Source organism: Emys orbicularis, chromosome 12, assembly GCF_028017835.1.
Source record: "Emys orbicularis isolate rEmyOrb1 chromosome 12, rEmyOrb1.hap1, whole genome shotgun sequence".
Taxonomy (NCBI): domain Eukaryota; kingdom Metazoa; phylum Chordata; order Testudines; family Emydidae; genus Emys; species Emys orbicularis.
Window position 1 is genome coordinate 12,189,522 of NC_088694.1, and position 26,397 is coordinate 12,215,918.

At 37.1% G+C, this 26,397-nt stretch overlaps 1 protein-coding gene across 1 annotated transcript; it reads left to right on the forward strand.

Annotated features, from left to right (window-relative positions):
* The first annotated feature begins 407 nt into the window (after positions 1–407).
* On the forward strand, positions 408–17,104 carry CTCFL (CCCTC-binding factor like). The gene is made up of 10 exons (XM_065414608.1): positions 408–968; positions 2,266–2,500; positions 4,682–4,852; positions 5,328–5,461; positions 7,656–7,776; positions 8,778–8,927; positions 11,053–11,213; positions 13,621–13,803; positions 14,667–14,790; positions 16,947–17,104. The coding sequence occupies exons 1-10, from the start codon at positions 408–410 to the stop codon at positions 17,102–17,104; spliced, it is 1,998 nt and encodes a 665-aa protein (XP_065270680.1).
* The last annotated feature ends 9,293 nt before the right edge of the window (positions 17,105–26,397 follow it).

The window sequence follows — 26,397 nt, forward strand, 5'->3', positions numbered from 1 at the left end:
GGGAAGGCAAGGGGTTGAGGAGTAGGGCGGGAGGTAGGTTTCCTGGAGGGTAGCCCATATCAGGGTGTATGGGGGGGTATTTGGGGATAGATGCTTGAGGGGTGCCATGGTGGTGTTTAATAGAGGGTGGGTGGTAGGTGGGGGGGGTTATTGGAGGGGGAGGTGTTGTGGGGTTTAATGGGGAAAGGGCAGCTTTGGAAGGGTCGTCGGGACTATTTTCCCACTGTGTGGCTAGTGGAGGTAGGTTTTGGGTGACCAGATTTTTAGCTGAGAAGGTTTCTGGGTGTGGGGGTTCTTAAGGAGCGGAAATGGTGCGGGGCAGCATGTGGAGTTGGTCTGAGCTGAATTTAAGGGCGATGAGGTGCCTTAGTAGCTTTCTTTGCTGTCTCTTGGGCCAGGTTCGCTTAATGATGGCCTCTCAGGACTCAGCCCTACCTGAGCCGTTCACCAAAATAAAAGGTGCAGAAAGAACCTGGGACAAGGCAAGAGAAGATGATGGAGGGGGCAAGATATCCTGGGTGAAAGAAAGAAACAGCATTTGTGACCCAGATGCTGAAGGCCTAAATAGAACCCCTCTAGCCAAGCAGCTGGAAGAAGGAGGAGGAAACCTGGAGTTGTCCCCATCTCCAGTACAGGGTGAAAAGCATTTGATAATGCTGCAGACTGTGCATTTGAAGGAAGGGGAAGACGACCTCCAGGGGGTCAGTCAGTTGAATATTCAGCAGCAGAGTGGGGTGCACATGGTGGTACAACGAGGGGCAAGTGTCTTGCAGCCCTTGGTAGTAGTGCAACAGGGAGTAGGTGCTCAGCAGAATCTACCCACAGGTGTAGCAATAAGTATACAGGATGGTGTTTATACATTTCATGATGTGGAGGTGATGCAGATTAACGTTTTGCAAGAAAAAGTACAGGCAAAAGATGAAGAAAACCTGTCCATGGATAAACCCCCAGGAATGCTACTGATTAAGGTAGAGATACCATCAATGAAGATGATGAGATGGTAACCTTTGGTCTGTAGTATTATATTGGTAGACTTAAAACTAAAATCTGGTTTTAAAAAATATAAATGAAAAATAAAAATCATGGCTGTGACTTTTTAAATGAAGGGATTTAGACATATAAATCCCTTAAGTGAGTTTTTTTAAATCTCCGCCTATGTTATTAAAAAGCAATCTTTCCTATATACATTTCTGACAGTTTATTAAAACTAAAAGACTTTTTTAAATTTATTTTTCTCATTTCTACATTATTTGCATTTCAGTTGAGACGGATGTTCATAAGTACGCTGGTAGGTTTCCTTTCCTGGTTCTCGCACATCAGTATAATACAGCATAAAAAGCCAAACACAACTAGTTTTCACTTAGAACAAACTATTTGGAAAGTTCATGAAAACACTGGTATTGCTATAAATATTTGACTTTGTAAATTTTGCTACAAAACTTGAATGTTGGGCCTAAAATACTAGACATTGTCCCTTTCAAGAGATGATGCATTATATTTTTGTAGTCTTGGGAGTAGTAATGATCACACTGATTATTAAAACCTATTAAAACCTATAAAAATTCAATTACAATACCTTAGTAACTACCACATGATGTGGAATTAATATAAAATGTTTACAAATATACTGCGTAAATCCTATATTAATTTTACAAAAATATAATTTAAAAATTACATTTATTTTCCTTGTTTTTTCTTAAAATGTAGAGTCCTAGAAATTATATGAAAAATGCTGTCAAAAGAAGTTGAAAATATAAACTTTTATAGTCTCATTGCTATAGTCTCAAAAAGAAGGTCTACAATTTGTTTAAATCTGTAAAGATTCAGGGTCCGATTTTGAAAATTGCTCAGCACTCTAGCTCCCATTTAGAAACTTTACATGAAGCTGTTTAATATTTCAGAAGTGCTCAACTTCCAGCAGTTTCCACTGAGTTGAAAATCTGCCCACTCAATTTAGATGCCTAAATGGCCTTTTTTGAAAATTGGGGGACACCGTTTTCAAGCACCTACAATTGGGGCCCAAAGTCTGGTCCTGTTGAAGTATATGTCAAAACTCCTTGATTCAGTAGGTCCCAAATCAAAATCCCTGCAGATTATGTACCAAATAACTAGCTGTAAATGAGAATTAATTGATGGGTAGTTTATTGTATTCTCCTTGCAGGTACAGATAGCCTCTGCTGCTTTGCCACAAGCATGATTGTACTGAGACCATTTTCTTTCTTGATGAAGTGTAAAACGGTTTGGTTTTTTTATTTTTTAAACTAGATTGATAGAAGTAAAGATCTACATGCAGTTGAAGGTAAGGTCCAGCAACTGCCTCCAAATGAAGAGGGAAGAGAAAAGGACATTTTCACTGTTGAGAAAGCAAAGATCTTGAGCTGTAAAGCCAAAGATGATATGTCAGTGTCACACTGTGAACCCAAAGAGCAAGAAGAACAAGCAGTTATAAAAAACACTGACACTCTAGAAGCTCAAAAAAACACACAGCATAGGAAAAAAGGTAAAAAGTTGACTATGCAGTATTTGTAGCTCATATTTAGAAAACCGATTGAAGTCCTGTAAGTAACTTCTACTCTTTATGGTTAGATTAAGTTAAGGTTAGAACTACTACTGAAATTTGGAAGAATGAATAACCCTTTCTGACCTTACCTGATAAGAATTTTTTAATCGGTGTGATGTCACTGTAAAGTTTCAACAGAGAAATTCTTCAGATTACTGCCTCAATCATCTGCACTTTGAGTAACTTGGAGGATTTGAAACCTGACTCCACAGCTAAGTTTCCATTGGGTTTTCCACTTAAAGTTGAGTGTAAATCCTTAATAATTAAACATGAAGATTTTTAAAGTCATTCTGAGATTTGTACTCTTTAGAGCCTTCTTGGTAATCTTAATATTTAAAATCATTGTCTTCTGAAATCCTTAGATTATAACTTTTCCAATCTCCTATACTACGACAAACTCAAAGGTGAGAAAAACTCAACTTGTAATTGCACTGAGTGCTTTATCAAGTATAAGCCCAGAATAGGGTAATAATTCATGGTGGAGGAAAATACAAAAAGCTATTTATTATAACTCAGCTGGTGTGGGTTTTTTGTTTTGCTATGGAAGCTGATGGAGCTACAGATCTTCACAGATAACTCCCATTCTCTGAGGCTCCCTTCTTGATTCCCCTGTCGATCCTGGCTTCCCTGTCCATGTGCATCCTGCTTGTCCCATCTAGTTCCACTGCTACCGTACCAACCCCTCTTCCTAGCTGCCTCTGTGCCTCCAATTTGCTCTCATCCGTGTCTTCACTTTCAGCTTTCTTTGATTGTGATAATGGGAGTTCCAATTCAGCAGTCCTAGTAAGGTTTGCCAGAACAGAGTTTCTGTCTGGTGAGCCATAAGAGTTTGCCAGGTGGAGAAGCAGACTCTGTAACAGTGACAAACTTCATGTGCCCCCTGCCACCATGTCTCAGTCCTTAACAGAAGGCAGAAGGAAGGGGAGGTTTGCAGGCAAAAACATTTAGCAGCAGCAGCAGAGGCGATATAGGGTGCAAGAGATTGGGGTGGGCAGGCAGATAAAGTTGCCTAAGAAGCAAAGTTCCTACTTTTCTGGTGAGGCAGGTTTTTTGTCTGATGTACTTAATAAGGTGGAGCCCTGATTTAACGGCTCTTACTAGCTATGCCAGACAATGTCTCCCTGTGGCCAAACTTAGAAGATTTGCAGGAAGTTTGGAGGCGCCTATGGGTGGTTCCAAGATGCAGTTTTTTGTGTGGATATGAACCGATGAATAAAATAATGATAAAGTACTTTTGTTTGTTATTCATTGAAGTATACTACAAGCTGCATGTCCTGATACAGGCACATGAATTCTGTAGAAATATTTGTTGGCTGCAACGTGAATGGTCATCGGAGAGAATCAGCTTGACCCAGACCTGAGATAATGGTTCCAGGAAGGCTGTCCAAATATTACACTGTGTGCCATTTGGCAACTCTGAATCTGCTTGAAAGCTGAAAATGTGCCACATTTCCTCAATTTATTTTCTAAAGAAATTCATTACTTCTATTATGTGGTTTGCAGGTGTTATATAATCAGCATGGAGTATAGTTCTCTTTGACCGCGTAAGGAACTAACATTCTGCTGCATTTGCATTCTTGAAGTTCAAGCAATAGATTAAGAGGCTTCAAACTATAATAGGTTTTTTTGTCTATACTTAGTATTTTCAAACCTCTGAATATGTGGAGAATTTCATAATTAATCTGCCATTTCTAGGCTTTTGTGTAAGTATAGGAGGTTGTCTCACTAGTTAATGAAACTGACATCAGAGGCGTACTCCACAGGATATAAGCATCTAGATGAGCTAAATGTTAAAGATACTCTCAAGGGAGGGAGGATTATCCATTGGTGTGAGTTAGACTAGGAGTCGTGCCTCTTGGATTTTGTTCCCAACTGTACCACTAACTCAGTGTATGGTTTTGGATGAATCACTTTAAACTCTTTTTATAATAGGTATAATAATACCTTTCTGACAGGCTTAATTTTTGGAAAGCACTTTGAGGTACTCTTATGAAAGACACTGCAGAAGTGAAAAGTATTATTACTTAATCTAGGAGGTTTAGTTAGGAAATTGGCACTATTCTTTAAGTCAAATAATTGTTTTGTGGCTCATGTGTCCTAAATATGTCTATATTCTCATAGGGGAAAAGGTGATCTTCCATTGTGATCTGTGCGCATTCACCTCTCTTAGAATGTCAAGTCTTAATCGTCACATGAAAACCCATTCTGATGAAAAACCCCATGTGTGTCACCTCTGCCTTAAGGCTTTCCGTACAGTTACTCTCCTGCGTAACCATGTGAATACACATACAGGTATACTTAGTATGTAAGAACGTGCTCTTGGTGTCTGCCAGATTTAAGTGGCATTGAAATGATCTTGTCTTCTACCATCAGTCTGAATTCAAAACCCCGCATTGATTTTATGATTTTATTGGGAGTTCCATATGTAGAGCAGTGACACAACATGGCTTTAGTGTTTATATATATATATATATATATATATATATATATATATATATATATATTCAACAGAACCATCCTCAAGGTGAAATGAATTTCTCCTTTAATGTCTGTGGGCCTTTTTCTTCCTAATATTTTAAAATAGGTATGTAATACATAAACCTTGCTTTCGTAATACATTTATCGTTTTAAAATATTTGAATCTTCAAAAAATTTCATATCAATTTTTGATATTAAAGCTATTTTCATTAATGTGTAAATGCTGATTTACTACTGAGAAATTACAGATATGCCTTTTTAAAAAATTCTAAATAATATGTTCTTACAGGGACCAGACCGTATAAGTGCAGTGACTGTGAGATGGCATTTGTGACCAGTGGTGAGCTTGCACGACACAGGCGATATAAGCACACTCTAGAAAAACCCTTTAAGTGCTCAATGTGTAAATATTCTAGTGTAGAAGTAAGTGCAGTACTACTGAATCTCTTTTTGGGGGGGGGAGGAGGGATTTATGTTTTCAAATACAAAGGCCTGATATGCTGTGAGTTCAGCAGGTTTTTACATAAATGCATAACATTACTTATGAGCACAAGTGCTTGAAGGATTGGGACCTAATGGTGCACCTTCATATTGTCTTTATTGACCTTAGTTTTACAAAACTCATTAACCATAGCAGATACACAGGTCAGAAAATGACATATGTAGCCGCATAAATTAAGCTACAGTATTGACACTGAACGACTGGGTTGGGTTGGTGAGATTCTCCTTAGTGCAGAGGGCTTGTGCATTGTTGTTTCCACCATTTTAACCCCATTACTTCCCTCCACAGAAGAGGGGTGGCCACACACATAGCTGCTATGGTCCCTGCACACCACAGGATCCCATAGACTGGCATGGAGATTGCCACAGGGGCATGTGTAAGCAGAGGGAGATATCGGATCTCCAGATTCAATGGCCCATAAACTTGTGTAATGGCCACAAAGGGCTGAGTTTTCAGCCCCAGGATCTGGCCAAACATTGAGGGAGTGAAATCCATTCCTCCACCTCCAGGTGCCTTCACAAAGCCCAATTAATAAAACTTTCAGAAGTAGAGGATGAATTTCATTATTTATGAAGAAGCCTTTCAAAAAATAAAGACATTTATTCAGAATCATCACATTCTTATTTTGTCTGCTCACTCATTCTTCCGAGTGAGCTCTTGTACTTTTTAAGTTAACATTTTCTGTGTTTATCTAACCCTTTTTTGGAAACAAACCAACAAATACATTTTGTTCTAATATTTTTTCTAGTTATTATCTAACAGTAAAATGGCTGCTGCATGATGTATTTACAGTTACCCATATCCTACAAACAGGCACTTGATTAACTTTATGCACATGAGTAGGCTTGTTATAGTCATTTGTTACTGCTAATGTGTACAATTAAGCACTTGCTTAGTGTTTGTGGGATTGGCATCTATATTGTAATTCTGGGTCAAATAAAATAAAAACTAGAAAATGCCAGAGGTTCACATGGAATAGTAAGCATTCAATCATGCACCTACATTTGTGTCCACTACTATTGCAGTTACATTGTTAAATGACTATGTAGATGCTTAAGTGCCTGACATGCTGTGCCCAATTTGCAGCTGTGTACAGACCTTGCCCGTTCTTCTTTTCAAAATATGGTCCCTTAATTCTCCACATGCATTGTGCTAGATTTTGAATAATATTTAAATCTAAAGTGAAATGATTTTTAAAAATATTAAATATACTCTGTACTTTTCTCTTTTTTTAGGTAAGGTTCTTATTAATCACTTTTTGCTATTGTCAACCTCACATTGAAGTTTCTGAGAGTTTTGCTTGAGTGAGTGCTGAAGAAGCTCTTAGATAGTTATTGCTATGCAGTTAGGATTTGATGCAGCACACACTTAAGCACATCCATGATTTTTACTTGAGTAGTGACCTTGAGTGGGGCTATTCATGGGTTAAATTAAGCATGTATATCTTTGTCATCTCTTATGTAAATCTTTTCCAGATTGAAACCAATGTGATGAGCAAATATGTTACTTAGTATTGGCCTTTCCATTTTTTCTCTATATGTTCAATTTTTCTTTGGCTGGTGTTTTCATAGCTGCTGAAGGGAGATGGATGCCCTCATGGGGGGGAGTGATAGCTCAGTGGTTTGAGCATTGGCCTGCTAAACCCAGGGTTGTGAGTTCAATCCTTGAGGGGGCCACTTAGGGATCTGGGGCAAAATCAGTACTTGGTCCTGCTAGTGAAGGCAGGGGGCTGGACTCGATGACCTTTCAAGGTCCCTTCCAGTTCTAGGAGATAGGATATCTCCATTAATTTATTTATTAATTTATTTATTAGGCTGCTTTGAAAATCCTAGCCTTTGTGCATTTGATGGAGGTGTGCGCAGGGCCAGTTTCACTGTTTCCCCCTGTATAGTCAGTTTCCCTTTTGTTTGTGTGGATCTTCAATGCTCCTTGCAGGGGAGGAACGTTAAAAATACTCCTAAAAATTGTGATTGCAAATCCACTAAAATTGAAAGATTGTTTTAATGACTGGTGTAGAACTTGAAATTGCTACATTTGTAAAATGGGTTAGATTTTAAGTTGACAGTGTCCCTTTAATATGGGTGGTGTTGAATAAATTTTTGACTTTTACACTAGGCAAGCAAATTGAAGCGTCATATTCGTTCACACACAGGAGAACGTCCTTATAACTGTTATCTCTGTAGTTATGCTAGCAAAGATACCTATAAGCTGAAAAGACATATGGTAACTCATTCAGGTAAGACTTACCAATGTAATGGTTAATATATATATTTTACAGTTTTGGTAAATCTGTAGGACTACATTTTTTTTTAAACTGGCCTCAATCCAGCCTCTGAAATTGCTGCTGCAGTTTTACACAGACAATTTTTTCACTTATGTTTTGTGTGTCACAAGAACATACATGGAAAAATGTTCATGTAAAATTGTTGGATCTGTTTTTAAAACTACCTTTGAAAATTTGGCCTATCAGATTATGACAATTTTTTAATTGCGTTCATTTTGTTTAAACTGACATTTACCGATATGAAATAAAACGTTCAGTGTTTTCACTTGTGTGCTCTTGTTTTCTGTGATCCAATTTTCAGTTTTGTATCAGGCCTGGTTAATTTTACATGTCATGTGTCTCACAGTCAGGGAGGGTTTAAAAAAAATAGCTGCCCCAAAATGTGGGCATGACTGTGGCACATCTGTTTCCTAAAAATACAATTCCTTCATGTAAATTATTTTGGCAAATGAGTAACTGCAAATCCTGTAATTATAACTTGCACTATTTTAATATTTATGGCAAAATAACAAAAGTAATTTGTTCCTGATGTGCTCTCCTATTTCCTTATGGAATCCCAGTGAAGACAAACAGATTACAAAGTCTGCTTGAGAGCAGAATTCAGTGTTAGCAATTGTGCATTTTCCTACATTAAACACAGCAGAAAAGAAGAACAAACTAATTAATATTTTAAGTTACATAAATGGGTTTGTACTATCATTAGTTCTGCTCACAACTTCTGTAGGCTAAAATCCTGCATTGGGATCAGCTGTAAGCTAGTGTGGATCTCTGCACACATCATGCAGTTTTCCTACTGAAGTTAATGAGTTTCTGTACGGGCGCAGAGGTTCGTGCTGGTGGATCACAGTGCAGCATCAGGTCCATAGATGTCCATGGGAGAGGTGCATTTGTATCAAATATATATGTAGAGCTGCTGAGCATATATTATCTAACTTCTCCTGCTTTTTTCATAGGAGAAAAACCCTATGAATGTTATGTTTGTCAGGCCAGATTCACACAAAGTGGTACCATGAAAATCCATATATTACAGAAGCATAGTGAAAATGTGCCCAGATACCAGTGTCCACATTGTAATACATTTATTGCAAGAAAAAGTGATTTGGGTGAGTTTGGATTTAAGAAAAAAATGGAATGCAAATGCATAGGGAATTTGGTATCTTCTTACTGTTCATAGGCTATAAAAATATTCATTGACTTATTTTTACCATTAACTAAAAAATTCCTAGGGAAAAAATATTCATGAATTTCTCCTGCTGAGGGGTTGTGGTGCCATCTTGTGGTTGCTATAAATTGGTACAGTTATAATGCTCCACATCAAGAGTTAACATTTCCAAGATATTACTAAATACCTGTGGCATTAGGAAAATCCATTTTCCAGAGCGACAGCCCTAACAAAAATCTAGGCCATAGATTCTCTACTGCACAGAGTGGAAACCCAGTGTGGCAGAAGGAGCAGATCTTGATGGGACGGTCACAGTTTCCAGATTCTGTTCCAGCCCAAGCGTGAAATAAAAGTGGGTGTCAGACCAGAAATCTGAGGAGCTGGAAATATATTGAATGTTTTTAATACACTGATATCCTTGAATATATAAGATCTGCTTGTACCTTTGTATTTGTCCTTGACTGTCTTTTTAACTTGTGAATTTTGGAGCATTCCACTAATGAGACTTCAAAGAGTACAAGGAATCATATTCATAATCAATTCATAAAGTATATATTAACTTTTAATCTTGCTTTCATATATGCTTAGCAGGCAATATTTGTACTATATAACTTCTAAATTCCATTAAGCAGTTGTAGCAGATCTATTTTCAGGTTCTGTAAGTTTCATGTGACATGACAGATGATGGTGTACAATAAATAGAAATGACCTTTAACTCTTTGGGTCTTTTCCCATCAAGCAGAAAGCAAATCAGTATATTCTGATGTAAATACTTAAATTCTTTATACAACTCATGGATTTTTTTTCTCACCTGCAAGTAATATCACTACAGTATTGGTGCATATGCAAATTTATGCTTAAAATATCATAAATGAAAGCTGGATATATGCAGATTAAATGTTCAGTTATACAAACCACTATATTGGAAATACAAACCCACATGAGTTTCCAGGAGAATTATGATTATACTAACTCTGTATCTGAAACAATACTTCATTTGCATACCAATAAAATTATCAGTATCCATATAGTTCACTTGTAAATTGATGTATTTAAGTAATATGAAGACCTCATAGAAACCAGATTTCCATTAACAAGCCACCGTATTACAAATACAACCTATTTGTTATAATTGAGTCAATATAACTGACAGGTTCCAAACAAATTTATACAAAAGGCCAAGATTTTCAAACTAGGAGCCTAAAGTTAGGGTCTTAAATGGATACTTAAGTGCCAACCTGATTTTCAAAAGTGCTGAATAGCCAAAAGTTACGATTTGGGTCAATACTGCACATTTTTCAGCTTCTTGTACAAAGGCTCATGCCTTCATCACGTGTGTGTGTGTGTGTGTGTATGTACGTGTATATATATATATATATGTGTGTGTGTGTGATTTGATTAAATAAGTTATCATAGTGGGCTCCCAGTGAGGTGGGTTGAGGCATAAAGGGCCAGATTTTTAAAGGTATTTAGGCAGATAAAGATAGGCACCTAGGTACATTTGGAAAACCCACTAAAGGCCTAACTCAAATTGAAATCAATTAAATATTTATTTATAAAGGTAGAAATACGGTAGGGTGCTTACTTATGGAATTTGTCTTTGTTCAAAGATTATCACCTAACAAGCACCTATTGATTGTCAACAAGCCCACGTATACTGCAGGTACCATATTACAATACGGTAAATATCATTTTGGGCCAGATTGTCAAAGGTACTTAGGTGCCTAAAGATGCATAATGATTTCAATGGGAGGTAGGTGCCCAAACTGCTTAGGTGCTTTTGAAAATCCCACTAAGCGCCTAAACACCTTTTGAAAATCTGGTCCTTTGTGCCGCTGCCCCATAGGTGATGCCAGTAGACTGTTTTTTTGGCTCCTGTTCAGAGGTAGTAAGGGCCTGGAAGGTTCCTTGTCAGCTTTCTTTCACACCTCTTCCCCCCTCCCCCCAAATGTACACCTATTCAGGGCTATTCACAGACTAGCCTTTTGTCTGAAACTATTGACATCCAAAAATCCATCTTCAGCTACCACAACTTTTCAATGTAATGATCTTTAAAACTGTTTTAGGTGTCCACTTACGAAACCTGCATTCCTACCTGGCCGTAGCGATGAAGTGCCGTTACTGTGAAGCTCTCTTCCATGAGCGCTATGCTCTTATTCAGCACAAGAAAACTCATAGAAATGAAAAACGATTCAAATGTGATCAATGCAGTTACGCATGCAAGCAGGTATTTACATTAATTGGAGTGTGATTGTTTATTCAGTTGATATTTCTGTGGGGTAGGCTTGGCTTTGGGGTTATATTTGTTACCACAATCTAGCTAAAATACTGTGTTTATATTTATTTGCAAGATAACCGGTTTATGAATGAATGATAAATTAGTAATGCAAAAAAAATCTTAAACTATTTGCTTATGAAAAATCATTCAGACATGATCTGTTCGAAAGTAGAAAATAAGAGCAGTTATTTTCACTGCCACTGTGATAACAAAACATGGTATTTGCATCTTATTTGTAGTATTCAACACGTACAGAATAAAGTTTTTTCAATCCGAACTGGCATTTATATAAAACAAATAACAATATGCTATAAAAGTAGCTTGGAAGCCATGCAATACAAAATGTCAGGAAAGACTGGATTCCTGGAGTAGGTTATTTTTCATAAGAAGTAATTTGACATAGGATACTGTATTCCTTGCCTAATTTATTTACACAATTTACATTTTTAATAGGTTAGATGTACCCCATATCTTACAGATATAGACAACTCTTTAGAAACTTCATTACATTTCATTTAGAAATGTTCATACCCTCAATCAGCTTTGCTCTATTTATCTGGCCTTGGCTGAAACAAACTTCTTAGTGGACCTTTTGTTATCAGAATGTATTTCTACATATTTCTATCTTATACCTATTCTAGAAGGAATTTTCATACATCTGAAAATGGAAGAATTAATTCATGCTATATGTTTCATACATGTTTTGCTATATCAGTAACATAGGGAAGCATATTTATCCCAATATATAACGTTATAGTCTTTGTTTCATTCCTGGATGATGTGATTAAAGAGTTATGTACACTCTAGACAAATCATTTTACACTATATTTCAATCCAAAGAAACTTATTTTTGGATGCTCTGATTAGAGAATTATGTGCAGTCCAGACGTGATGAATTTTCATCCTCTTAAGTTGTATTTAGAAATCTGTCATGTTTAAAAACTGAAATATGTGGCCATGCTCTATGGAATATTTATTTGTTCATCACAGTTATTAACTCCATTATTACCCTTACATTAGCAATGTATGTACTATACATTAGCACAATTAACATCTTCACAATCCAAAGGAATAAACATGCTATAGTAGTATAAGTTTTTCTAAAAACTCATAAAAAACGCACAGGATTCTTTCACTGAGACTCCTGCTCTAAGTGCTTTTAGAACGGTCATTGGAAAAGTGTGAAAATGTAGTGACTTGTTCTGCCTGTTGATTTTTAGAAAGATTCTCTCACACTCAGGAAGAGACAAACTATAGAGAGAAGATAACTAAATATGGATCAAAAGCATGGATTCTCAATCAGACAAGCATACTCTGTAGTAGAAAGGGATATTTAACTTTTAAGGCTGGGCTTTTAAGCTCACTAAAACCATGTATAGCTTTCTCTTGCCATTGCTCCCTTGAAGTGGGTAACAAAGTGTAAAATACTGAGAACTCAGTAATATGGGTTTTCACGTGTGTTCTTTATAACTTCAGCAGCTTATTAATTTTAAATAATTTCTGTTGAATTAAAACCACTTTGCCCTCTGAACTCACCAGTTACCACTTGTCCGAGGAAAGGAGGGCACAGGCATTCTCTTATCTAGTCAGCTGTCCACTTGTCTGGGGAAAAGAGGGCAGGAGGCAAGCCAGATCTTAAAGAGGTTTTTGAAGCTGCAGTATGCAGGTGTGCATTCTCTACAAGCAGCAATCTTTTCTACCCTCTCTGATGCCGTTGCTATTAGTCATTCCTTCCCACTGTTAATTACATAGGCCCTGATGTGCTAGCATAGACTGTTCCCTTGCAGAGTTCCATTTCCTTCAGCGCGTCTCCAGGTGCATGCAAGGATCCATATCAATGGATCTCACTGCATCATCGGGGCCATGCAAACTCAGCAGGGGTGGAGTTTCCAACAGGCAGTAGGAGACAAAGTCTTAAGTACCCACCAACTATTAAAATAACATTTTTTTAAAAATCAAAACAGTTCACTTATTCTCTCATTTTCTGAAAAGGTTTGTTTTGTTCCAACCATTCTTTAAATCATTGCTCAGTAAAATAATTGACACTCTTGAATGTTCTGGTAAAGTGAAAAATTTAGGAAAATACAAACTAAATCTCAGTACTCAGCCCTTAACATTTTATTTCAGGGATCACTGTTCTCCAAGTGATGGTACACATTGGGTAAAATCCTGGTCCCATTCAAGTCAGTGACAGTTTTGCCATTGACTTCAGTGGGAGGAGAATTTTACCCTACATGTTCTTCAGTACCTGTGCTCTGTGAGACAAATGAAGGAAACTGCAACAACCTTGGACTCTAGTTTTCTTGCTTGTCACAAAAAGTTAGTTATGTTTTAAACATTGTTTTCTTCGTTTCAGGAACGACACTTGATTGTGCATAAGCGTACACATACTGGTGAGAAACCCTTCACTTGTGTATGTTGCAGCAAATGCTTCCGGCAGAAGCAGCTTCTAACTGTTCACTTCAGGAAATACCATGATTCCAATTTTAAACCAACAGTTTATGAATGCCCTAAATGTGGCAAGGGCTATTCACGCTGGGTAAGGTACTTCCTTTTAAGGAATCTCAGTGGGGAGATTTCTTTAGTTAAGTACTACATACCACATTTTTATAAAGAAGCAGTCTGCTGGCTGAACTGAATCTCCTGCTAGCTCCTTGATGCAGAGCCACCAATAGGCTTTTCCCAGATCTTACATCAAAGGATTAATACATCTGATAATTTTCCACTTTATATAAAAGGCCAGGTGTTTGTTTCAAGAATTTTATTGGTACAGTGCAATTTGGGAATTAATAAGATTGAAAGTGCAAATAGTCTTGATAGAAAATAAAAGGCAAATAAGAAACAAATGTAAATATCTGGAAAGTATCCTATAGGTACCAAAAGACAAATAGTAGAAACTGAGAAAATATGTAAAGTAGAAAATACAAGGAATAGTTCAGCAAAGTGAATGAGAGAATAATAATCCTATTCTTCAAAACCATATGCTACTGGCAGAATTTGTATCTCAGCCGGCTCCCTGAGCACACAGGATACTGTGTTAGCAACAAGAAGTGTTACTGGCGTTCGGATTTGTGATTATAGTAGCTTCAAAAGCTGGTCCTATCTTCTTTGTAAATTTGATACTTTATAAACTATTTTATTCACTTATGAATCAAACAAAGATGCTAGATCTGATTTTAAGTCTGCCAGTCTTTATAATGTTCCTTTAAAGTGGAATTTAAAATTTTTTACTGGAACAATCTTCGGAAGTTTGATAAGCAGCAAGTCATTGAGATTAATTGACTTTTTTCTAGTTTTCTAAAATCTACATATTAGAAACTTGAAATGTTTGTCTCTTTGTGTTTAAAATGCATAATTGCATTAATACTACATTCATATGTCTGTTCTTCATTGTCCTATCAGAATAATATGCATAAGCATGCTGAAAGCTGTGGATTGGTGAGGGCAAAATCTGTTACACGCCGCAAAGGAAGCAAGGGCAAAAAGAAAAGATGTGACAGACTAAAACATGATGTTAAGCAAGAAGGTAATCAGCTAATAAGTTAGAATTTAATCAAGTAAATTGGAATCAACCAGATATGGCTAAAGCTGTGAATCTCCTCCTGTGATTTAATTAATATTTCACAGTGATGTTAATTTAAGTGCTAACATAGGATGAATGTTTGTTTCAGACACCTTTTTGTGTGTCAGAAAGCCCAGTCATCTGAGTGTGAGTCATTGCTCAATTATTTATTCTGGAGCCACTGTTCCCCTGCTCATGCAAGTTTTCTCCCAGTCTCCCTGCCCAGCAATAGTCAAAAATGCAGCACTGTTCTTTAATCAAGGAAGATGAAGGCCACAGAGTTTTCTCTTGTGCGGATCAGCGTGGGTCAGCAGGCAATAGGGACCAAATTGAAAACTCCTGAGTACCACAAACCAAGCTCCTCCCATTTGTGATGCCAAACTAGGATGCTGCTTAGAGTAGACTGAGCATGTCTGCATAATATGATCATTCCTCTTCTTTATCTTGTGTTTGGTCATCAGAGAAATAGTAAAAATGACTATTTTGAACAGAATTGGGCTTCCCAGTTAACATGCCACTGAGATGACTAAGACAGTTCACACCTCATAGCTATTGTTTCAGGCTGTCTGCAGGCTTGGGCAGACACATTTGTTTTATTATTATCTCTGATTTTTAAAATACAACTATAGGCTCCCATCCAGTACTTTGGGCATCTATCCCATAAATTAAAAATCACAAGATGAACAGAGGGATTACTCCTAGATATCTGTTTCTCTCACTCTCCTCAGCAGCCTTAACAAAAGGGGTGGGGGAGTCAAGGTGAGCTTTGCATCATGTCTGGAGAGCTGCCTGGGCTATGGCAGATCAAGGGTGGGGAAGTGAGTTACCAAACTGAGAACCTCTCTCCGAGAACTCCTGCCAGCAGCTCAGGCACCTCTGCTGAGGCACGCTGCGTTGGTTTACAATTTGTTCACATTTTGAAGGTTATCTTTACAGTCATCAGGGCCATATAGTATAATAAGCTTAGATTCTGGAGTACAAGATGGGAGCCAATATGAAAAGGTACTGGCTCATTCATCCACTGCAAGCTTGTCCTATCTGACCCTTTCTAAGCATGAGTAGGCAACACAATATTTAATGTATTGGCAGGCAGTTTACACTGATTTTTTTCCCCCCCTGTATGGGCAATGCCACTGGGATAACATTTCACATAATGATAATTGTGATGTAATTTTTCAAAGTCTGATAAATACATCTCAAGGTGGAACGTCAGCAGGTGGTTTTACAATAGTGTTCCCTCCACTCCTTTCAGTGGTGAGGCTGCAATGGTTATGACTGAAGATTTTAAAAGAAATGCCAGTGTAGACCCAGACCTAGGTTTTGCTTGTGGTTTTTGTATTTGCAATACTTATGGTGTGTAGACTTTTGCTGCTGCTGTTTGCTACATGCAGACTATGAGAATTTTTGTGCATCTTCAGCTCTTGGGGTGAGAAATTCAGTTTGCTGGAAATTAAATAATGTCTCTACAAGCACTAGAGAGACAGAATGCAACTACTTCCTATTATTTGACTCTCTCATATCTTACACACTAAAGCACTGGGTCCAAATTACTTTTTTCAACAGTTAGTATTTGGGGCTGAACAAAGGCAGAGGAAGAGTTTTCCACACACACTTGGAATATTCTTAAAAGATCATAGTATCACAAGAACTTTTGACTCTTTTGCTCAGGTTTAAAAATGGATTTGTGGTGTCTTTCTGACTGATGAATAACATGCTCCGCTGCTGCTGTTGAAAATGAATTTAAATTTTTTTTTAAAGAAATTCCCTCTTCATCATTCTGCAATGGATGTGAGAAGTATGTACGTCTCCAGTTAATTAATGTTGAGGTCTCTGCTGGTTAGTAAATCATTGGTGCTACTCAGTAGCATTGATTATTGTACATTACAACTAAATTGATCCACCAAAGTTGAGAACAGAATCCTAATGGTAGCAAGGTGACATTTATAACAGAATGTACTCATCCTCCAAAATTGGAGACTTTAAAATAAAAAATGTAGTGGTGTATTATAGACACTGAAAATGCTTTTTTCCCCCTACAGTGAAACTGCAGAATGGTAAATTCATTTAGTATTTAATTCTTTCTCTAGTTGACAATTATGATGTTTAATTTTTCTGCAAAGCTGTTGACCTGGGATCATTCCAAGATGTTTCCTTTGTGAACACTGAATGCTGTGCCAGTGAGATTGTCCCTGTCGTATATGGAATAGAAACAAGAACTCCGAGGGAGCAGAAAACAGAAATGACTTGTGAAATGATCCTCAACATGATGGACAAATAATATAAACACAATTCTGATTTCCATTGTTAACGTACAGAATGTCTGTATACTAGTGCAAAGTTTGTAAGCATGTTAAGGGAAGTAAGCTGTAGAAGGTATTGGTTTCTGTAAAAGTTGCTAAAAAGTTGTTAGCTAAAGTTACATGGAAGCCACATATGTTCTAACATGTTCACATCAGCGTCAAAGAAAAACAAATTTTAAAACTAGGCCATGGAAAAAAAGTAGGTTGAATTTATTCAATTTACTTTTCATTTTTCTTCCAGATTTAGTTACAGAATTACATACAATTTTCAAGCAGATTTATTCCACAGTAGCTCTGTGCTCCTGTCAGATCCAGCTCTGTGTGACCTTCAGCTTGTTTGCATTTACCTCATGGTGAGCACATTGTGAAAGGCAACATTATTTTGATGCAAAGAACATAGCTAGGTCTTCTCTCGGAACACTAAAGATCTTAACAAATCTGTACAATTTTAGCCTAGTATACTACTTTATTTATTTATATATATATATATATATATATATATATATATATATATATATATATATATATATATATATATATATATATGCATCTGGGTACCCTGTCAGTAAGTTCATTGTAACATTATTAACTTTACAATATATATACTTTTAATCTCTTAATTTTAAAAAGGACACTTCTTTTATAACATAACAACCAAGCCTCAAAACTGGGTAAGGCCTTGGTCAAATTCTCCTCCCATTTAACACCAGTTTTACACAGGTGTAACTCCATTGATTTCAGTTGGGGCACTTGTGATTTACACCAGGGTGGGAGGAGAATCAGACGCTTGTTTTTTGGTTGATTATTAGGACTTTTATAACCACTTTGCACTATAGCAGGGGTCGGCAACGTTTGGCACGCGGCTTGCCAGGGTAAGCACCCTGGCGGGCCGGACCAGTTTATTTACCTGCTGATGTGGCAGGTTCGGCCGATCGCGGCCCCCACTGGCCGCGGTTCGCCGTCCCGGGCCAATGGGGGCGGCGAGAAGCGGCGCAGGCGAGTGATGTGCTGGCCGCGGTTTCCCGCTGCCCCCATTGGCCCGGGATGGCGAACCGCGGCGAGTGGGGGCCAGGATCGGCCGAACCTGCCACGTCAACAGGTAAATAAACTGGCCCGGCCCGCCAGGGTGCTTACCCTGGCGAGCCACGTGCCAAACGTTGCCGACCCCTGCACTATAGTGTGAAAAGCTTTAGCAGAGTAGTAAGACTGTCAGGTGGCCTGTGATTGAATGTTATCTAGCAATTTTCATTTTCTTAACTATTTTCTTGTAGTTTGCTTTTTGAATAGCTGTCTTGCATGTAGCTACGTGCATATGACTGTAAGAATGGGTTTATACTTGGAACTTGATCCAAAGCATATAAAGGTCATTTGAAAGATTCCCATTGACTTAAATCACTTTGGTTCAGACCTCTAATAATATATGCTTGTTTTTAAAAAATATGAAAAGTATTTTAACAATGTTCATGGGACATACTGTATGTAAAAAGCAATGAAATTCTAGTCATTTTAGCTTTTTACCAATTTGTTGGAATCCCCACTTTTATACCAGTCTTACTGCTTAGTCTTCGGCACAATCACAAATAGTACCATTGATTGATTGTTGGTTACAGTGAGCAAAACCAATTTTTGCATTATTCACTCATTTTTACTTTCATTTACAAATAATATTTGAAAGCATGCTCAAAATATAAAATATATACTTTAAATATATACTAGCATTTTCAGTGAAAACATGCTTTTTTAAACTAATTTTAATGACAAGTCATAATGAACAAATTTTATTTTAATTAAAAAAAAACCCAACATATATTTGATTTTCAGATGTGGAGTAAGTTATGTATCTGGATTGTTTTTATGAGTGTTACAAATCCTGCTGTCTTTATTCAATCAAAACATCATCATAACTTCAGCAAAGGTTTTGCCTGAGGAGAAATGCAGAATTTGGTTCACTTTAGTTGGCTGACAGCCTAATTCTAATGTTTTTAAAGGCAAATATTTTAACACAAAGCTACACATACTGTAAATTCAAACTGATACCCCACTTATATTCTGCGCGTAGACCTAATTATGTACTATAGGTTTTTAATTATCCTTTTAACAATGCTTTTGTAGCCATGACAATAAGATTCTTCTGTGTTCCGTGCATTCCAAGCTAACTGAGTTTAAGTATTCACGTCTGAAAGAACACTTACATGTTTTTGTTACTTTTAAGAGGTTAATAAATGCATGTTTATTTTCAATTAATATAGTATTAAGAACTTTATCCTGTCCTTTACATGGCAAGTATAACTAGATAGCTTGTAGCAGCTACACTACTTCGAAATAAGACCGATCCTGTGATGTGCTGAGACTCAATTACCATTGAACGTGGGAAAGCAATCTCACCCTCTTGTGCACCAACACACATCTAGGAGTTAATGGTGGTGAGCAACTCACCAAAGGCACTTGTCATCTTGCAGACTGGAGTACCCAGGTTAACGAGATACAGTGTGATGCATGCTACCACAGGACAGGATCAAGTCCTTAAACTACTACTGATATAACTACTTATTACAGTAGTTACAGCTTTTATAATGCAGTGCGATACCCCATCCAGTTTTGTAATGTAAGTAATTTAGAATCAATGGGAAGGCGGTGTACTTGAATCAGTTAACCTTGCTGGTTTGTTTAACCCACATTCCATAATAACAATGTTATGTGGCTGTTCAGATGCATAGTCTGTGTTCATATTCTGTGGCAGTTTGTCTAATGATAATGTTTACCTATTTCTAATAAGCTAATAGTTAATGCTGATTACTTAAATTACCTAACAAGACCTAGGTTTTAAGAATGGTTTTGTTTCTATTATGGAAGTGTGAATGGTATTGTTGGCCTAGCATGCACTAACGTTAACATTTTTCATCTGAAAATCAGAATATTGGTTTCTTTGTTTAAAATTCATAACAATGTTGTGTAAACATTTGACCATTTTCTGTGTATAAACTGTTTATTTTGAATCAGAGTAATTTGGCTTTCTTCTTATTCTAAACCAGAAAATCAGACTGCTTGAAATAAGATATTTTCTCTTATTTGTGAACTCAAAGTAGTTATCATTTAAGCCATTTATAAATTGAAAGTAATGTATGCTTTTGAAGATAGAAAGATAGTACTTTAACTCCATGAGGAGTCTGTTCCTAATTGTAGTCTTTTGCCATTCAATCTAATTCCACTTTTCACTGAAACCAGTGGTGATTCTGTCTGAATAAGAACTACAGGATGGAGGCTTTTAGGTACTTTTGTATCTGTGACTTGAGTCAGGTTATGATGAACATTTTACAAAATGCTAGTTTTGAGGATATCTGATCAAAAAGCTATACATAACTATGTGGATTTTAAGACAATATATGGATATGATTAAATACAGTATAGAGAAATAAGATCGCAGATGTAATCCTAAGAAGTTAAATTGATCAATGGTATTTAAGAGGCCAAAGGAAAAATTATTTTAAAAGTTTAATTGTAATGCTTTAAAGGTTTAAATGTTGTCTTGTATTTCTTTATTTTGTATTTTAGTTATTCCCAAGGAGCTATTGAGAAAACTTGTGTTGTCTGTTACCAGTTTTTTTAGATAAAGGGCCTAATTGTCAAAAGTCACTTTTAATTTTACGTTTGCAGTTTTGTACTTGCAATCCCTTCTGAGTGCAAATGCTAGAATTTAAATGGCAGTTATTTGATTTTCAATTACAGATGTGTGTATCTGCAAATCAGGTAGTTAATCAACAAAATTTTATTATTCCACAAAATTAGACTATCTTAAGGCTACTTAAAAATTCAGTCTAAAAAGCGCAAAGACTTTTTGTGCAACTGTCTCAACAAAAATTGGATAGAAGTTGGGAGATACTTTTGCAAGGGGGAAAGTTTTATTTGTTAGGGGTTTTATGATATTTTTATCCTGTTGGGAATGACTCATGCACCAATATTACAAATGCTAATCTCTACTTTAGCAATACAACATGACAGAGCATCAGAAAAATATTTTTTAGTGGGTCTAAGTGTGAGACTACCATCTAACTTCAAGCAGTTGTAATAAACAGAAGTAGAGCATTTCTAAGAGAGAGTAGAACATTTAGCTTCTGAGTTTTCCCCACAAAAATAAGCAATAGTCTTCCCTTTAAATAGTTGATGGCTTCTATGCAGGCATGTAGAACACACATCCAATAGACTAAGGGGAACAGGTGGTTAAAAGAAAAGGTGTGTGTGTGTGGGTGGGTGTGTTTTAAATTGAGCACCAAGCATAAAATATATCTGATACCTGGAAGCATAGCTGCTTCCAGAGCTTTAACATATGAAATATGAGGCAGCAAAAATAATAAAATACAGAACTGGCCATCAGACTTGAAATCTCCCCCAGACAGATGTATAACCCATTTCAAATAATGTATAGAAAACTACCCAATCCTACTGTCAGAAAAATGACAGGCTGGGGATGTATCTGTTCGAAAATGCAAACAACTGCTTGCACAACAGTGATGAATTAAGCACTATGCTGTGTATTGACATTATGATGGAAGTAATAACGACAGTTTCCTTAAGATGGCAGTCTAAGTTCATTTGTTTGGTCACTCACTAGGTGAAAGTCTTAATCATGTAAATGTTAGAGGTTCTTCAGATTTTTCATCTTTATGTTGGTTTAAGTGTCTATTAAAGCTGCAGCAGGAGTTCTTTGTGGCATTTTGCCTTGAGCGGGCACAGCCATTCCGGGTGTGTGTAGAAAGTGTGGTCACTACACCACCCTTGGAAAGGATGTGGAGTGCACAGCTCACGTATGCTCCCACTAAAGAGCTTGTAATAGCATGGAAGCTGGAGCTGCCCTTGAACAAAGGAGAGCACAGCCACTGCCTCTGTGCTGGATATCTGCATGGCCAAGTATGCAAGGGGGAAAAACTTTCCTTGCCCTTATGTGTCCACATGCCACAGCACTAAGAATTTATGTAAAACTGTTTGCCAAAAGAAAGCAGTGGGTCATGCGATAGTTAACCTGTGGAGCTCATTGTTCCAGTATCACTGACACAGAGTTTACTAGAATTAAAAAAAAGAATGATATGGGTAATGAGGTAATAAAAATAATGTATAGGGGATATAACACCCCCCCCCCATGCTTCAGGGAATAAGCTAACCACTAACTGCCTGGGGGTAGGAAAAAACTCTATAAATGATAATTGTCCATTATGTGGTTTCTTGCACATTCCTTTGAAGTGTATGGCAGTTGATGACGAGATACCCAACTAGATGGAACCCATCTAATTCAGTGCATCAATTCTTATAGTCCTGTATTTACTAAGGCTTAATAATGCAACAGTGTAAAAATACTGAGAGCCTAATTCCCAACTGTAGAATCCCAGTTGACTTCAGTGCAGTTACACTGATGTAAAATTAGAGTAATGTAGACATTCAATGGTTAAAGCACCCCTTTAAAAACTGTTGTTTTTTGCCTAGAATGAAAATGTTTGTTCATGTTCATTGTCCCTGAGCTATATATGTGAAGTTAGCTCCTATATATATATTTTCTTTGGAATCAGCCATAAACTGTTGTTTTACACACACCTTCTGTTGGCCTCTATGGGATTTCCATGCATAGAATGATATTGCTCTAAGGTTTTAATCTAAGGTTTATATTAATTCAAATCTTGCATTTAGTGATTTATTAAGTAATGAAGAAGTAGCTTTGTCTTATTCCCTAGTAGATATTTGTCAGCATTAAAAAACTATCACACAATTAAGCATGATTGACTTTCTAAAAAAAGGAACCCAGGACTGGATAGGGACATGACATATTTAAGTACTGAAATTAGTAAAACTGTAACTGTGTATTTTATTATATCTATGAACCTGTCTTACCTGTTTTTCATAAGCATTTCTTCTAATAATGAAAGCAGATCATATTTAGCATTTATATATTGTTCTACCTCTTCAAAGCACTGAACGAGCATTAACTAATCCTCACAATACCCCTGAGATGTAGGTAGTGCTGAGTTGAGCCTTTGGCCAGTGACGAAGTCTTAAATTGTCCATAGCAGGTGAAAGGTGGCAGGTGGATCATTTTAACATGTTACGTAAAACTGTGGTTGAAAGTACAGAACAAAGGCAAAGAAATGATGTAAACTAATTTTATCAGAACTAAGAGGAATGTTAATTAGGGGTTCAAAGCTACGAGAGAAAAACCAGTTTTGTTATAGCAACAGACCTTATGGTGAGGTGAAGTGTACACATATCAACCATTGGCTGCTTGTTTTGATTTGAGAGTTTTGGATGGGACAAAGTTGCCACCTCTTTTAGGTATTTTTTTCTGTGGAGTACTTGGCAAACTGCTCTGCTCACAGCATGAGAATGGAGCAGTGTTGCCACATGTGGGGATGCAGGGTTTTACCATCAACCCTTCTTTTTCCTGATCCTAAAAGATGTCCTGACCAGACTAGATGAGGAGAGGGAATCGGGTGATATTCATCTCTATGGCTGTGCCCTGAGCAACTCCTGAGATGTGAAGCTAAGGTTCCTACTGCTCCCCTCCTCCCGTGTCACTTTCCTTCCCTATTTTATACCTCTTACATCTTTCCTCTCTCTCATTTTTTTCTATCTACTTAGTGAGAGTCTGGCTTAGCCAAACAGGTTCAGTGCAAAACTTTGCTGTGATTCCTCTGGCTAGCTAAAAGTGATGCTGTGTGTTGTGCCTGTAGCTTTCTGACAACTAAAGTGCAAACATGACAAACCAAAGCTGCATTTCCTTATCTTTTTGCTCTTCAGTGCCTAGTCCCCTTTGTGTACATTTGTCTCTTTTTGTAGACGAACAAGCATGGAAAAGAACCAGAGGCCATAGCTACACTGATATCCCCAGGATTGCTACAGCAGATCTGTCTGTCATGGATATAAAAATGCTAGCAGCTTCTCTACATTAGTGCTCCCACTGTTGCTGGCACAAGTGGCGTTGCTGCCATACTAGAGCAGTGGTGGGACAACTCCCCAAATCCTACCCTAAAATAGCCTCCTTTCCCTTTTCCCCCACATGGATAGGTAAGATTCTCTGAGATTCTCTCACAAGGTTTTTTCCCTTTGAAAAATGTCTGTACAGAAAGAGAAGAAAGGGAGATTACTAAAATGAAGACTGGCTTGATTTTTTTTTCATCTTAATTGTTTTTCCCTCTTTCATTTTGTTTGCTTTAATATTAATAATACCTAATGCTTGCATTTTTTCTCTGTAGATCTCAAAGTGCTTTACAAAGGATGTAAGTATCATTATCACAGTTTTATAGATGAGGAATTTGAGGTACAGAGTGAGCTGAAATGACTTTCGAGTGGCTGGGAATAGAATCTAAATGTTCTGATGTTTTCAGTCTATTGTTCTATCCACTAGGTCACATGGCCTCCCCATAGTACAATAAGCAAAACCAAGTGTCTGGCAACTAAACCTCAGACCCAAATTACAGCTAACATGGCAGTTAAAAAGGTAATGACTGGAGTAATTTTAATGATAATATTGTGCAGATCCTATCCAATGTGTTATCTGCATTGTACAGATGGGGAAGATGAGACAAAGAAGATCAAAGTAATCGCTGGTTTAATTCCTTTCCCTTCAGATGAAGGGATGAGTTTGGCCCACAAGGTTGACTGGTCCAAGTCACAAAAATGAATGGCTGTGATGGGATTAAAATTAAAATGCAGAATTACCTGGCTAGCAATCCTGTGCTCAGTCCACTAGAGCACATTGCCCCTTAATCGATACCTAGCAGATGATAGTGTAAATTGTGTGTATTGCCAGATGATCACCCCACGAGATTAGAAATAGAAACCCATAAGTGTTGCAGGCCAGCATGATTGAGTTCCATTATCAGAACTGTGTATGGAAACATACAAGGCCTACCAGCATTATGCCAGTGCTATTCGCTGCTTTCAGGGCCACCAATTAAAATTGAAATAACATTTATAACTAAAGGTCAACCCTTAAAATAATATAAAGGCATTACAGTAGAGTGTGCTAAAGAGCATGGCTCAGATTGCTGTATTATAATGTCTGATAAGGAAAATGTGAAGAGAGCTTAATATCTTAGTAGTTTAGAAAAGTTCATAAATAAGATACAGATTTTCATTAATCATAAGAGCTTTCTAAAGTAGGTAGAGTTCAGAAGGTGTCATTCACTTAGATACCTGTGTTTAGAGAACCATTCTGCTGACCATCGCACTGAAGACAAGCTGCTTCTATTTGATTAATGGCAGGCTCCCGGATGGATAGCATTTAAATGACTATTGTTATCAGGGTATAGAGCTCCAACAGTGTCCTCCACTTGCTCAGGTTAACATCTAGTTTTCTGTGTTTTTTGTCTGAGAAATCAAATCAGTGTTTGAAACCACTTTACATTAATAAAGTATGCTTTCAAACAAATATCATTCCCTGCTGTTTTGTTTTGTTTTTAACAGCCCACTATTGTTTGAGGTTAGTCACTGAAACAGTTGGTCTCTAGCGTTACGGATGTGCGACCATTATAAAATGGCAACGAATTTTCTAGCAGTTTTGGTTCAATCTGTTTTCATTCTTAACTAACATTTGACAGTTAACAGAATTTAATTTCTTTCTTCTTTTGTTAGTTGACTGTTTTCATTACATCTAAATTATTTTTCTATTTTTAGCTTTGTGTTTTTTTTCAGATTCCATCCATTATAAGTCTTACTCCAGTCCTGTTCACATAGCAACACTGGCTGGTAAGGGTAAGAATGCAAAGAGAGAGTGACAGAGCTGCATGCTTTGATAAGGAAGAGCCCTGCCTTTATTAATACCAACTAATCAAATGGTAGGTAGCAGTTAAATGGCGATTATAATTAACCCTTCTAACTGCCATCCTTTATCTGAGAAAATTGTGTATTTAGAGAGCAAAAATGTCCTCCCTTTCTGGCAGAAGTGATTTTGTTTTGTTGTAACAACTAATCAGCAACTTTTCATTGTGGAACTAAAGTTATAAAATATTATATATATATTTACAGTAGTTATTTCTTGCCATATTACTTCGCGTGCTCTGTCTTTCAATTGATATGTTGCCATCATTGGTCATAGCAGTCTGTACATTATTCAGTTTAAATGGGCCAAATCCTGTAAGCCATACTCCAATAAAACTTTCACAGAAAACCAGTGGGTGTTGTGCCTTATCCAGAATTGCATGATTGGGTCCTATGAGCCCAATTATGGTTCCATCTTGCATTGGGGCAAATTCAGAGTCAATCCACTTCTTTCAATGAGCTTACTCCA

Coding starts and splice junctions, on each gene's coding strand:
- CTCFL (XM_065414608.1), top strand. CDS start 408: ATGATGGCCTCTCAGGACTCAGCCCTACCTGAGCCGTTCACCAAAATA. Junction 4,853..5,327: donor CCATGTGAATACACATACAG/GTATACTTAGTA, acceptor ATGTTCTTACAG/GGACCAGACCGTATAAGTGC. Junction 8,928..11,052: donor TGCAAGAAAAAGTGATTTGG/GTGAGTTTGGAT, acceptor AAACTGTTTTAG/GTGTCCACTTACGAAACCTG.